At 38.1% G+C, this 13,027-nt stretch overlaps 1 protein-coding gene and 1 long non-coding RNA gene across 8 annotated transcripts in view; one reads left to right on the top strand and one right to left on the bottom strand.

Moving 5' to 3' along the window:
* The window catches only part of LOC144376468 (uncharacterized), a 145,851-nt gene that overhangs the window by 78,741 nt on the left and 54,083 nt on the right, over positions 1–13,027 (bottom strand). The gene's annotated exons all lie outside the window — the stretch shown is intronic.
* The window catches only part of Grik1 (glutamate ionotropic receptor kainate type subunit 1), a 378,046-nt gene that overhangs the window by 328,018 nt on the left and 37,001 nt on the right, over positions 1–13,027 (top strand). For all 7 annotated transcript variants that reach the window (XM_040286974.2, XM_040286973.2, XM_078044517.1 and 4 more), the window contains 4 exons: positions 3,974–4,087; positions 6,193–6,396; positions 7,041–7,264; positions 12,766–12,884. In XM_040286974.2, the coding sequence (XP_040142908.1) occupies positions 3,974–4,087; positions 6,193–6,396; positions 7,041–7,264; positions 12,766–12,884 (661 nt within the window). The remainder of the gene's footprint in view (positions 1–3,973; positions 4,088–6,192; positions 6,397–7,040; positions 7,265–12,765; positions 12,885–13,027) is intronic.

The following is a 13,027-nucleotide window of genomic DNA, read 5'->3' as shown; positions in this document are numbered from 1 at the left end:
TCCCATCTTGGAATAGTTCACCTGAAATTCTTTCTAAAGGAGGAATGTGGAATAGCTGGGCACAGTGGCACAAGCCTATGATCCTAGCCACTCAAGAGGCAGAAGAGAAAGGATCACAAGTTCAAGACCAGCTTGGGCAACTTGAGGAGACCCTGTCTCAAAAACGAAAATAAGGGAAACTTAGGTATAGCTTAGTAGTAGATGGTAGAGCCCCCATCTCAGTGGTAGAGCCCCCATCTCAGTATTGCACCAAAAAAAAAAAAAAAGCAGATGCATTTCATGTTTGTCATTGGTAAATACTTGATCATTTCACTCAGAAATTTTAGATTTGGCATTTATGCAAATCCCTCCTAGGTGTAGAAAATATAGATACTAGTGATTCTGAATGCCCTTTGGTCATGCCACTTTTTTTTAGAGTTTGCTAAGTGTCCTCGGAGCATTCCTTTTCAAAGCTTCCAGGATAACAAATGGCTGCGGCCTCTTGCCAGCTTGTACAGAGAGAAGGCAAGCCAGACAATTTAGCCTTTGAATGTGCCTCCCCACAATTTAGCCATAATTGATCCACCCTCCGCTGATTCTCACTGGTACATTACTGCTGTTTGCTTTGGTTATACAGTTTGAAAATTGAGATTCCAATTCCTGGAGGCCCTCCTCCAAGGTCATAGCACAAGAACTAGATGCCAGTATCTAGGCATCTGGGTAACCATACTCCCCACACCCGCGCATCACGGGATCTCACATCTTCAGAGATATTCACTCGCTGACCACCTGTTCATTTCAATTAGCAGGCAAAGTCAGTTGACAACTTAAGTTTAAATGACACAAGCATGCCTGCATACACGTGTGCACACAGAGACAAACACACCCGTGCTCTCGGGTTTTGCTGATTGAAGGATTTAAAAACAGAAGGCTGAGATCATGCAAATTGCATATGAATATTGTTTACTTCCCCAGAATAGCCTGACCTTTACTATATTTTGCAACTCTTTTCATTTACATTTAAAAGCTCTTCTGTTATACAGCTACTAGCAAAAAAATAGTTTCTCCTTTCTCTCATTTTATGGAAAATTTGCACTATTGGGACTCTGGGACTTAGTTGATTGAAAAGGCAGCAGCAATAATCTCTTACCTTCTGCACTTTTACTGGGGATGTTAAAAACAGCAAAAGCCAGATGTTAAGCTGTGACATATATTTGTCTACAATTTCAAGTTTTATTTTAGAATGGAATGAGACCAAAAAACCCCTAAAATCACCATTTTTAAATATTTCAAAAATACTTCCTTTAAACACACACACATGCAACATTAATGAAAATGAGAGTTAAAGAGAACATACTCTATCACTTAGCTAAGTGTTTAAAAATATGGTTTCTATCCTTCAATGGTTACTTAATTAAAAATCAGGGCCCAAGTCAGGGTTTAATCAAAATTCTACCTAGGACCCAATTTACATACAGTCTTCATGGAGTTACAAGTTCATTGCTAACAACCTAGAACAAAGCTTTGAACAAAAGCCAACAGACAAATGTAGTTAGCCTGAGTTGCTTCCTAGAAGCAAGTGTCTCTGCTTCAAAAAAAGTAGGAGAAAGGGAAAAGGGTGAGAAGAAAATGTCCTATTTCCTGGATTTAAGGCTAGCTATGGAAAACTGAAAATTTTTTAAACAACGGAGGCATGTGCACATTCCTGGAGACTCCAGGCACTTATGCAATGTTGAATTAATCCACACCAAGCATCACCAGAGGTCCCAGGAATACTAAATGGTTACTAATGATGCTGGCCTACATCCAATTCTACCTCTAACACCCGCTCTTTAGATAGTGTCACAATATTTTCGTGCAAAATCTGCTTCCAAGTCTGCATTTACTTCTACCTATTTCTTTATTTCTCCAATGAAATAATCCTAGTTAAATACAGAAGGAGGGAAAACAGTGAATTTGAAATAGTGTACATGAAAATGTGAATGTTTGATAGACTTTGAAGCTTTCTTAAAACATTTCTGTCTCTAAAAAGAATACTTGCCAAGCAAATGAATTTAGGCAGTCACAAAATTTGACCAGTAAATCAAAGTAAAGTTAGAAAAAAGCAAAGATGGAAGGTGCCTAACATTTTCACATGTGATATGTTGTTTAATCATCAGAAAGTCCCTATTATCAATATTCTGCTGGTAAGGAAATTGAGGCACAGAAGGGTTAAGTAACTTTCTCCAAGGTCACATGGCTGGTTAGTTTTAAAGCTAGGATTGGGACAAAAGTCTGTCTGCAAAGCTCACTCTATTAAGCTAGCCCAATGTCTTCTTATTGTGGAATTCAAGCATAGACCCACCCTACCAGAGTATGTTCAAATGTTAGTTTTCCTATAACTGGCTCTATTTGTCATAGCTTCTTTACTTTATCATCTTATAAATTAAAAAACAAATCACTATCAATTCCCTATTCTTTTATAAGCAAGCTTAAAGAAATTCCTGGGACAGTCATTCCAATGTCCTTTATTATTAACATTTGTGCAGCTCTATGCACACACCAACACTTCCTCATATATCATCTCATTTGATCTTCTCGGTATTTATAATAAAAAATACAAAGCTCAGAAGGGTTAGCATCAGGTCCAAGGTCACATAGAAACTGCCTGTTTCTGCCTGACACTCAAACACCCTTGTATTTCATCTCAAAAGTCTCCCAGTAAATGCCTACAGGACTCAAGACAAGTAGCTCAATTCCCTAAGGCTCATATTCTAGGTTTCCTCAAAAGCTAAGAAAATCAGTATACAGGTTGAGTATCCCTCATCTGCAGTGCTTGGGACAAAAAAAATGTTTGGGGGTTATGGATTTTTATTTTGAAACATTTACATACATATAATGAGTATCTTGGAATGAGACCCAAGACTAAAAACAAAACGTGTTTGTTTGACATACACCTTATACATGGCCTGAAGGTAAGCATCTGCAATAGTTTTAGTGCACATGCTTGGACTAAGTGAGACACATCACATGAGGTCAGGTATGGAATTCTCCACTGGGTGGAATTTTTATCATGTCAGAGCTCCATGAGTTTGTCTTTTGAGAACATTTTAGATTTTGGACTAGGGATGCTCAACCTGTGTTTCTATAGGACATAATAACCCAGTAGTGACTAGGCCACTGGAGAAAATCAGAAATCATTATATTTTAAAAGCAATAGGCTCCACAGAATGCTAGTGGCTGTGGTTGGTTCTATGATTGAAAGATCAATGAGCAATAAAAGTGCATATCCTCACTTCAGGAGTTCATGGACAAGCCAGCATAGAAGATAAGCAAATGGATAATAAGAGAAGACTTAGATGTTATGACAGGTGTGAGCAGAGTCCTACTGGGGTGTACACGAAATGCCTCCTGCCTGGCACTGGCTCCTTAGTGATAGGCCCAAAACTTGGTTGACTTCTTACCCACATGTTTTCTCCCATTTATCTTTTCTATTCTGGTGCCCCATCCCCCCACAATTCACCCTGCTCCCTCCACCCCATTCTTTATGAATTTTAAAGGAATTGATGATACAATTTTGGCAGCGTAATGTTTTTATCAATAGAACATCATCTCCAGAAGGGCAGAACTTGTTGTCGGTTCTTATATCTCTATCTTCCAATGGCTAGGTGACACAGAGGTAGGTGCTCAACAAATGTATGTTGAAAGACAAATCTGAGAGTTATTGAAGAATTGTTAGATTTTTTTAAAGAACAGTCAGCTTAATAAATTAAAAACAAACAACCACAACAAGAAGACCTCTCCCAATTCTGTCCCTAATAGCAAAGATCCCTCCCATTCTGTCTACACCCTCACTCTTCCATTGTTTCGTTTTCCCACCTTGAGTAGCTTCCACTGTGATGCCTGGTGTCCCCGACTGTAAGTTTTTGTGCCCATTCCTGGTATAGAAGGGGCCTCTCAGTGTAAATGCTGACTTGGAGAGCCGGCAGCCTCTGATGTACTGTGTCTTGTGTAGATTGGGATTTGGAACTCCAACAGTGGGCTCAACATGACAGATGGCAACAAAGACAGGTCCAACAATATCACGGATTCACTGGCCAACCGAACTCTCATTGTCACCACCATTCTGGTAAGTCGTCTCTGTGAAATTTGGGGCATCTAATCTCAACTCCTACCCTAGACCTTGACAGAGTTTTCAGATATCATTTTTTGATTTATTTGTTTGTTTGTTTATTTGTTTGTTTGTAGTAGTAGTAGTAGATGGACAGAATGTCTTTGTTTTATTTGTTTCATTTTTATGTGGCGCTAAGGATCAAACCCAGTGTGCCTCACAAGTGCTCTGCCACTGAGCTACTGCCCCAGCCCTCAGCTATCATTTTCACACCAGAAATTCTGTGTGCACCTGTCTGTTTTGCATCTGGGGCACTAAAAGCATGTGCTTGTACGTAGTTATACTGAACTAGAAGCTCCAACATCTATCTGAAGAGCCCTCACCTCAATTTGTTCTGAGCCCTGCTCTGCCTCCCTCTCAATGCCACCTAACTGGTCCTTTTTGCTCTCTGGATGCTGATTGGTTCACTAGTTTCAAACAAGAGGAGACTCTACTAAGAGACCAAGGAAGTGGGAGGAGAAAGGTGGAGGAATTTCCTCCCCTGATCCCTTCCTACAGTCAACCAGTGGTTTTGTCAAAAAGTCTTTCCTTCCATAGCCATAGCTCCTGTACTGTCTGTCAATGACCCTGCATCCAGACTCCAGCTCTCCTGGCTGTAGGCTCCAGGAGCACTCTTCCCCTTCTCCTTGTCTCAGTTCTGTCCCTTACTGGTTTCCTGGTACGGTGGAGAATGCCCCCAGTCTGACCCCTACCTGCCTTGGCTCCCTTTCTCTGTTAACACCTCTGTAAGCAGCCCCTTCGTCAGTGTTCTTCCATGTCCTGCAGTCTGTTGGAACACTGCCAGCGCCCCCATTCAGTCCACCATGCCCCTGCTGGTTATTTCTTCACCTCCTTTTTCCTTTTCAAGGGGTTTGGACATGAGTAGCCCTCTCTGAACTCATCACTTACTGGTATGCCTGCCTTATTTCATTCAGCCCATGAGATTGGAGCTATTTATTTTTGTGATAGGTAACTTGTAAGAAAGATTCATCCTAAGTTCATCCAAGGTTTTACTCTTCTGATCACTAATGTCCTTGCAACGGGCCTGTAGAAACATAAGGCTTTCTGTTATATTTGCATGACCTACAGGTTTATTGATAGTACAACTTTTAGAACAAAATGAACTGTCATTTAGTCAAAGAGGAATTAATAAGTTTGTAGATGCATAGTAGGAAGGAAATGGCCATTATTCATAGGACAGGGGAGTTCCAAGTGAGCACATGAGCAAAGAATTACCAAATCTGAGATCTGAGTTGCTTTCAAACAAGGCTATGGAACTGATGATAAAAGAAGACATGGAAAGAGCCAACCAAAATATGTAAAAAGTAAGTAATAGTGAAGTTGAGATGATATGTAGAAGAGAAAACAAGAATATTTAGCAGACAAGAAATTTTAAAAACGAGAGGATGTATTTGGTGATTTTGATTTCTCGATCATAAGTAGATGAGCCTCTTGGGTCAAAGTCAAGGGGAGGAGGTCATGCCAAAAAAGTCTGGATGTGACACATCAGAGGCATCTGGGCTCCCCATCCCCTCTGAGCTTTTCCATTTTCCAGAGTCCAAATTTAAGTACAACTGTGTCTCTGTCACACCAACTCACAATAACTGCCTCACCACTGGAAGAAAAAGTTCCTATCCAAAGAGGCAGGAGAAAAAGAAAATTACGAAGTGTTCTATATTTGCAGAGGGCATAGGGGGAACAAATTTAGCAAATACAGGAAAGTAAGTGACTGATGTCAGTGCGTTTAACTCTTAAAAATCATCTTCATAGTGGTCTCCAAGGACTGCGGAGAGGAAGGAATGAGAATGGTGGCAATTGTTAATGGATCTGGATTTGTCGGGGTGCTAGTGAAATGTTCTGAAATTAGATAATGATGATATTTGTATGACTATACAAATGTACCAAAAACTGCCAATCTCTATACTTCAAAGGGATATATTTTATGGTATATCTTATATCTCAACAAAGTTTTTCTAAAACAAGGGAAAAAATCATCTTCAAACATTGCATATCTTCAGGATGCTTATGAAGCAATTCTTCCTTTTGTGATAATGGAGGTTTTATATTTGGTTTGTTTCCTTTAGGAAGAGCCCTATGTGATGTACAGGAAATCTGACAAACCCCTGTATGGAAATGACAGATTTGAAGGATATTGCCTGGATCTGTTGAAAGAATTGTCAAACATCCTGGGTTTCCTTTACGATGTTAAACTAGTTGCCGATGGCAAATACGGAGCCCAGAATGACAAAGGAGAGTGGAATGGGATGGTTAAAGAACTCATAGATCACGTAAGCAAAAATATATCTCACATGTCTCAAAAAACACACTCTAGGAGAAAGTACAAGAAAAAAAATGGTTGAGTCAGAAGAAATGTTTTCTTTGTTTAAATTATGAAAATTATTTTTTTTAAAAGGTAGGAGAAACAATCTCTATAGCAAGACTTGCTTACTTGGAAGGGCAAGTAAGGATAAAAATTGAAGATCAAAATTTATGAGTCCATCCTTCATACCAAATAAGCTTGAGTGATTCTTAAGCTAGATAAAAGAATTTGAAGATTTAGGCTCAGAGCAAAATTTCATCTTGTCAACTAATATTATGAGCAAGCTGCCCATTTCTTCCTGTTCTCACATGCCCTTTTAAAAGATATCCTTCTACATTGTTTTCCTCCATTTAGTTCAAGAACGATGTCTATTTGTTTGTGTGGGTGCTTTATTCCTTCTGGTTTTTCTTTGCTCATAAATCCTGTTTTATAAATATAACTGCATAAATTGTCTGCTTTTATATTGAAGCCAGTTGTCCCATCACAGAAATTTCTTGCATGAGAAGCATTTGGAGTTGAGAATAGGGATCAGGAATACCCAGAAAAAAAGAGTAGACATTTACAGAGAAGTGAGACAATTAAGCTGACAAGTTTTGCACTTGCTTTTTGCAGAAGGCTGACCTGGCAGTGGCTCCTCTGACCATCACTTATGTGCGAGAGAAAGTCATTGACTTCTCTAAGCCCTTCATGACCCTGGGCATCAGCATTCTCTACCGGAAGCCCAATGGGACCAATCCGGGCGTCTTCTCCTTTCTCAATCCTCTGTCTCCAGATATTTGGATGTATGTGCTCTTAGCCTGCTTGGGAGTCAGTTGTGTACTCTTTGTAATTGCAAGGTAGGTTTGAGAAGACTGAATTCACAATAACAGGATTAGGTCAGTCTCAGATTTACCTGTATGCTTTAGAGGTAGACAAAAATTTTAAATTCTTTATGAGTACTTTTAGTTTTGCTTAGTGTTCTATTCTCTCAAGGTCTCTAGATAAAAGCCATGCTTAAATGAATAATGTATAATTATTCATAAAGATATTTTCAAAAGAGAGTAAAAAGACATTTCATATACTTAATATTTTTTAGTATTTGAAGCCATATAAAATGATTATTTATCCATTTTCCCTGAGCTTTAGTATAACAAGAGCAAAATCTCAACTAAAATATCTAAAACGTTTCAATAAGAATAATAAAAAGTAATATCAAGACGTTTAGAATACATAAATAAGGAAAACAGGGAAAAAGCTAGAATTATAGAAACTAAGAAGCTCGAGAATGAAAGATTGCAAAATCCTTCAGAATAAAGAAAAAAATGTTTTGAACATTCTGTGGAAATTAATTTTTAAAACATTCAATAGAGAAGAAGAGAATTCTAGAAATTACACCACAAGAAATATCACTTCCAGGTAAGGTGAGGAGGCATGGAATTTTTGTTACCCTAGGATGCTTTGGTTGGGTTTTATTTTTGATATTTAACTCTATCTTTAACCATTCTGCTCTACACAATTCTTCAAAGGATTTTTTACCTCTCAGTAGATCACATATTTTATACATACCTTTGATGTTCAATTTGAAACATCTATTTTATCTTTCGGTTGGCTTAAATATTGGATATTCCTGGATAAGTCAAGTTTAAAAAAAAAAGTTGCTCTTGTGTATCATCTGCTTGTTTTCAATCTTCTTCACCTTTCAACAAAATGCAGTGAACTTTGTCCCTAATCAATTTTTATTTTCCCTCCAGGAATTTCTAAGAGAAATATTTCTTCATACTAGCCCTTTGTCATTGTTCACTGTCTGGTTTTGATTAATGCCAGGTAATTCTTTTCCTGGTGCAATTATAGAGAAAGCTTGGAAAAATAACCCAGCCTGGAAAAGTCTGAAAGATCTACAAGGCCGACATAGTGACACTGAATAAATATGTGTTTCACGTAGACATTTATGCATTCGACATGAAATGAAAAGATTTGAAGCTTTCTATACCTTAAAATGTGTGTACCATTAGCAAATCTCAGATGTTGTACTTTTAAAAGAACCAAAGCTCTTTTACCATATACCTTGCCTCTAATAATATAGTAAACACTATTTGTACGAATAGTATCTTTTGATACTTTAGTATTCTACATCTGGGGTTCTCAACTGGGAAAGATTTTATAGTTGTCAATGGGTCTTTTATTTTATTCATTTATCTAGGGTTCTGAGAATTGGACCCAGTGCCTCACACATGCTAGGCAAGCACTCTACCACTGAGCCATAAGCCCAGCCCCCAGACATCCTATTTCTATTATGATAGCAGCCTCCAGATTCTATCAGTGCCATCCACTTAATATTCCTACTTGTTGACAGTACCATTTCTACACCAGCCCTTTCTCTTTTTGCTTATTTTCCTGGACTCCCCTTTCTCTTGCTCTGGTTCTTGGGGAAGTGAAGCTCTTAAGTATCACATGCAAACTTCAAATAGAACAGTGGTGAGATATAAAAATAAAGAAAATAATTCCCTGCTGTGCACAAGTGAATTGTCATGGAAACTATCCTTTCAACTCCATCTGCCCTACACTTTTAAGTCTATCCCTGCTCCTATTTTATACAACCACTAACTACATTTCACAGGAGATTCTCCAAGCAGAATCCAGTTGAATAGGAGGTGTGCCAATTTACCATTACCTGCCAGCCTTATAGTACAAGACCATGAACTCAGTCACTCTGCTCTGAAAAGCTAAGAAGTAAAATGATTTTGGTCAGCATCTTAATGGTTTGCATTCAATGTCAGTGAAGTGGAAATGAAAAGGAGTTCATCTCATAATCATCTTCAGCCCTTGAGAGCTTTTTGAATTTTTGTTGTGAAGTATATCCTTTTATATTCTTTTAAAGGGGACACAGAAAGCCCATCACTGCATTTAAACCAATCCTTCATTGGATAGATGCTTAAAATTCATTTGCTGAGCTGAGTTAATATAATTGCAGACATCAGTGGAAAAAAACTAAGGGGGTAAATGTAACAATTTCAATTACTATCATTTATAACAAAAGCAAATCTCATGTTTTTGTTTTGTGGTTGACATTTTTTTCTTTTTACTTTTCAAAAAATATTTAACCCCAAGCAATTAAGCCTCTAGTGAAAACACAATTTAAATAGACCCAAGTACAGATAAAATGTCTGCTTTTATTTTATGACTTATGATTGCCTTCATAAAAATTAACTTCTTTAAAGTTTACATTTGGTAAAAAATTAAAGATAATTGAAGAAAGAGAAACCCTTGAAAGTAAATTCTAAGGTTACACTATATCCCTAACATTTATGTTACAACTTCAAATAGAGCTTTTTTCTTTAAATGATGAATGGATCTCCCTCTTTTCAATGCAGCCCAATGTCCATTCTCAGCCATAAAGAGATAGTCCTTTAATCAGAAAACTTCACGATGAGGGTTATTTTATGTCTTCCATTCAAATATAAGCTTTACATATATAAACATAAACCTGAAGTGTACTTTCACATTTCAACATCAGACTTCTTTTCTACATGCCAGTTTTCACACTGATTCTAAGCATATTTTTCCCTTTCTCTGTCCTTTTAGAGAACATCATTTGCTGATTTTTTGAAAGTCATTTGGGAATAGCAGTTTCAGATTATCATTGGTGCAGGTCATATATTAGTTCTTACCCCAGAGCTTCTGCCACTGGCATGATGTCACACTAGCTATAGTTAAGCAGGCATTAGGAATTCCAAACTGAGATATCTACATCCAGACATAGGTAGATCTACTGCATTATTAAAACAAACAAACAAAAAAAAAACAATGCTGTCTTACAGCAGAGCTTCATGTTATCATTTAACAATCCTCAGTCCACATACTCCCCAAATCACTCAGAATCCCAGAAAGAATCTACAATATCTCTGCAGTGCAGGTAGAATCACATTACTATTTAGATGGTTTCTCCTTTTGGCCAAAAAAAAAAAAAAAACTTAATTAGTTCCTCACTTATAAGTGCAAAGTATGAAATATTGAAATAAGAGCAAATTTGGAGCAATATTCCAAGAGATAAGCTCATGGATCATAGCAGTTCTGGGAGGAAAAATGCTAGAATATTAGGGGGCTGGCAGTTGCCACATTCTATGGTCTATTTGAAAAACCCCTTCTCTTGAAAGTATAAGCCTCCTAATTCATCGCAATTAATATTTTTAAATTATTGTACAAGTGACAATGATATTGTTTAAGTAACAGCATCTTTATTCTGCATGCTGTTTCAATTAGGAGGTTCATTAATATTGGTATTCATTCCTTCAGCTCAGCAAACTACTATGGTTATAAGAGTGTATAAATTCGAAACTTAATTATATTGTTGAAACAGTAATTAAAATGTATTGGCATGGCATTGTCAATTACAGCAATATTCATAAGCTTCATGGGAATCTGCACGGTGCACCCTGCAGCTGTGGAAAAGCTGCAGGATGAGTTGGATACCATTATGGTGGGATAAACTACCAGGCTGTTATCCCCGTTCCCCAAGACTTGATGAAGAGTCACTGTACACCTTCTAGAAGGTGTCCAAGGGGTTAGATAATGGTTTTTTCATTAAGAGAAACTATCCACCCAGTTCCTTGTGCATGATTCACAGTGTGCTCTGCTTTGCACTGTAGATTATATATTCACCTTACGCCCTGTTCTCCCCAATGTGTCAGCAGCCTGATACTGTTTACTGCTGAAACCTTATGGCTGGAGAGAATTCCGTATGTTCTCATCGGCTTTATGGTGCTTTAACATTACTCTGATACTCTTGCTTGCATTAAAAAAACCCAATGGCAAATGGCAAAGCTTCCAGTGCTAAGAATTATTGCATTTTTAAATCATTCCCAGATCACTTTGCTGAGCATCTGGTGATATCTCTTTGGAAAAATAAGCACCTTTTAGCAAAGTAGCCCTGAAAAACAACCACAGAGGGAACACCTCTTCTGAGTTATAGAGGTCAGATAGACATGTAGAAAAGGAAACAAAATGGATGCAATTCCCCAGATATTTCCCACATTTTTTAATCCATGCATTATAGTTGCACATAGTGGTGAGATTTGTCATTACATATTCATACATGCACACAATATACCAATATATGTAATTTGGCCAATATCATTCCCAGGTTTCTCCCTTTCCTTCCACCCCGCCCTCCCCCAAATCCCTTTCCTCTATTCTACAGACTTCCCTTCAATTTGCATGAGATCCCTCCACCACTTACATACTTTTCCTTTGTCATCTCTAGTTTCCCATGAGAGAAAATACAATCCTTGACCTCCTGAATTTGGCCAATTGTGCTTAACATAATGGTTTCAAATTCCATCCATTTTCCTGCAACTGACATATCTCCAGACTTTTACTTTAAATACATCCTCAGAGATATCTGGATTCCCTCCTCTTTACTAATAAAGAGACTGGAGTCAAACTGCTTGAGTTAATTTGCTCAGGTTGACTCCCTACACTATAGTTGTTTTACCAGGAACCTGTGTTGCTTGTGGCTCTGCAGGCAGATCTATGACTATGGTATAGAAACTTCTTACCTAACTAGGGTTGGTGATTAACTGACCGTAGGACATAGTTTTAAAAACAATCAAATTAAAAATGAACCAAGAGGAAATTATGAACTTAAAATTCTCCAACAACCCACACTATGGAGTTAATACTAATGTACCTCTATGCCTGGACTTTGATAACTTCCAAAGTTAACCTTGCCTATTCGTTGAAGGATCCCAATGTTTTCCATATATTATACTAAAAATATCTAATAGGTCCCAAATCCAATCCCCCATTTTTATTCAGGAATTTTTTTTTCAGACATGTTACCTCTTTGATGCTTTGCAAAATCACTAGACAACTCCGACTCCTTCTAAGCACCTGTCCATAGAAGTCCCTCAAAGGCATGTCACCCTTCTTTTTTGTCTCCCACAGGACCTAGCAACACAGAATCTTGACAGTGTAGTTGCTATGCCACAAGTGTGTGTCACAGTCATCACTCCTTGGTGGGGTAAATACTTGGGATGAGGGAAGTTTTCTTTACAGTTGACCTAGTCTTTCAGTAAAATGGAAATTTAATGGAAACTCAGAAGAATTCAGTAGACCTAGATCTGAAGAATGTGATTCCCGCTGACCGGTGGGATTTACTTAGGAATAAGAAGGTTGGTAAACACTAACCCAAGGCTCTCGCACTTTGCTCATCAAAGCAGTAAGTTTTTGAACGTGGCCTTTGGTCTTCTGGTTTGTTCTTTTATCATTAACTGTTGGGTTTTCTGCATTGCTCAGCAGGTTGTGCGGGTACCCCGTGTATCTATCTGATATTGACAGACTGTTTCTGTTGACACCACAGGTTTACACCCTACGAGTGGTACAACCCCCACCCCTGCAACCCCGACTCAGACGTGGTGGAAAACAATTTTACTTTACTAAATAGTTTCTGGTTTGGAGTTGGAGCTCTCATGCAGCAAGGTACACCGGTTGCCCTTCTCTGTCACTCGCATCCCACAGTCTGCTGACAGGCTTTCGTGCTGGTAAACTCCACCATGAAGCTAGAGGGTAGGCTGAAGCGTCATCTCAGGAATTTCAAATAATAGCCACTGACATTCTAACTA

This window comes from Ictidomys tridecemlineatus, chromosome 3 (genome assembly GCF_052094955.1).
Source record: "Ictidomys tridecemlineatus isolate mIctTri1 chromosome 3, mIctTri1.hap1, whole genome shotgun sequence".
NCBI classification, from domain to species: domain Eukaryota; kingdom Metazoa; phylum Chordata; class Mammalia; order Rodentia; family Sciuridae; genus Ictidomys; species Ictidomys tridecemlineatus.
Note: the sequence above shows the minus strand (reverse complement) of the source record. Positions and strands in the feature narration are given on the sequence as shown.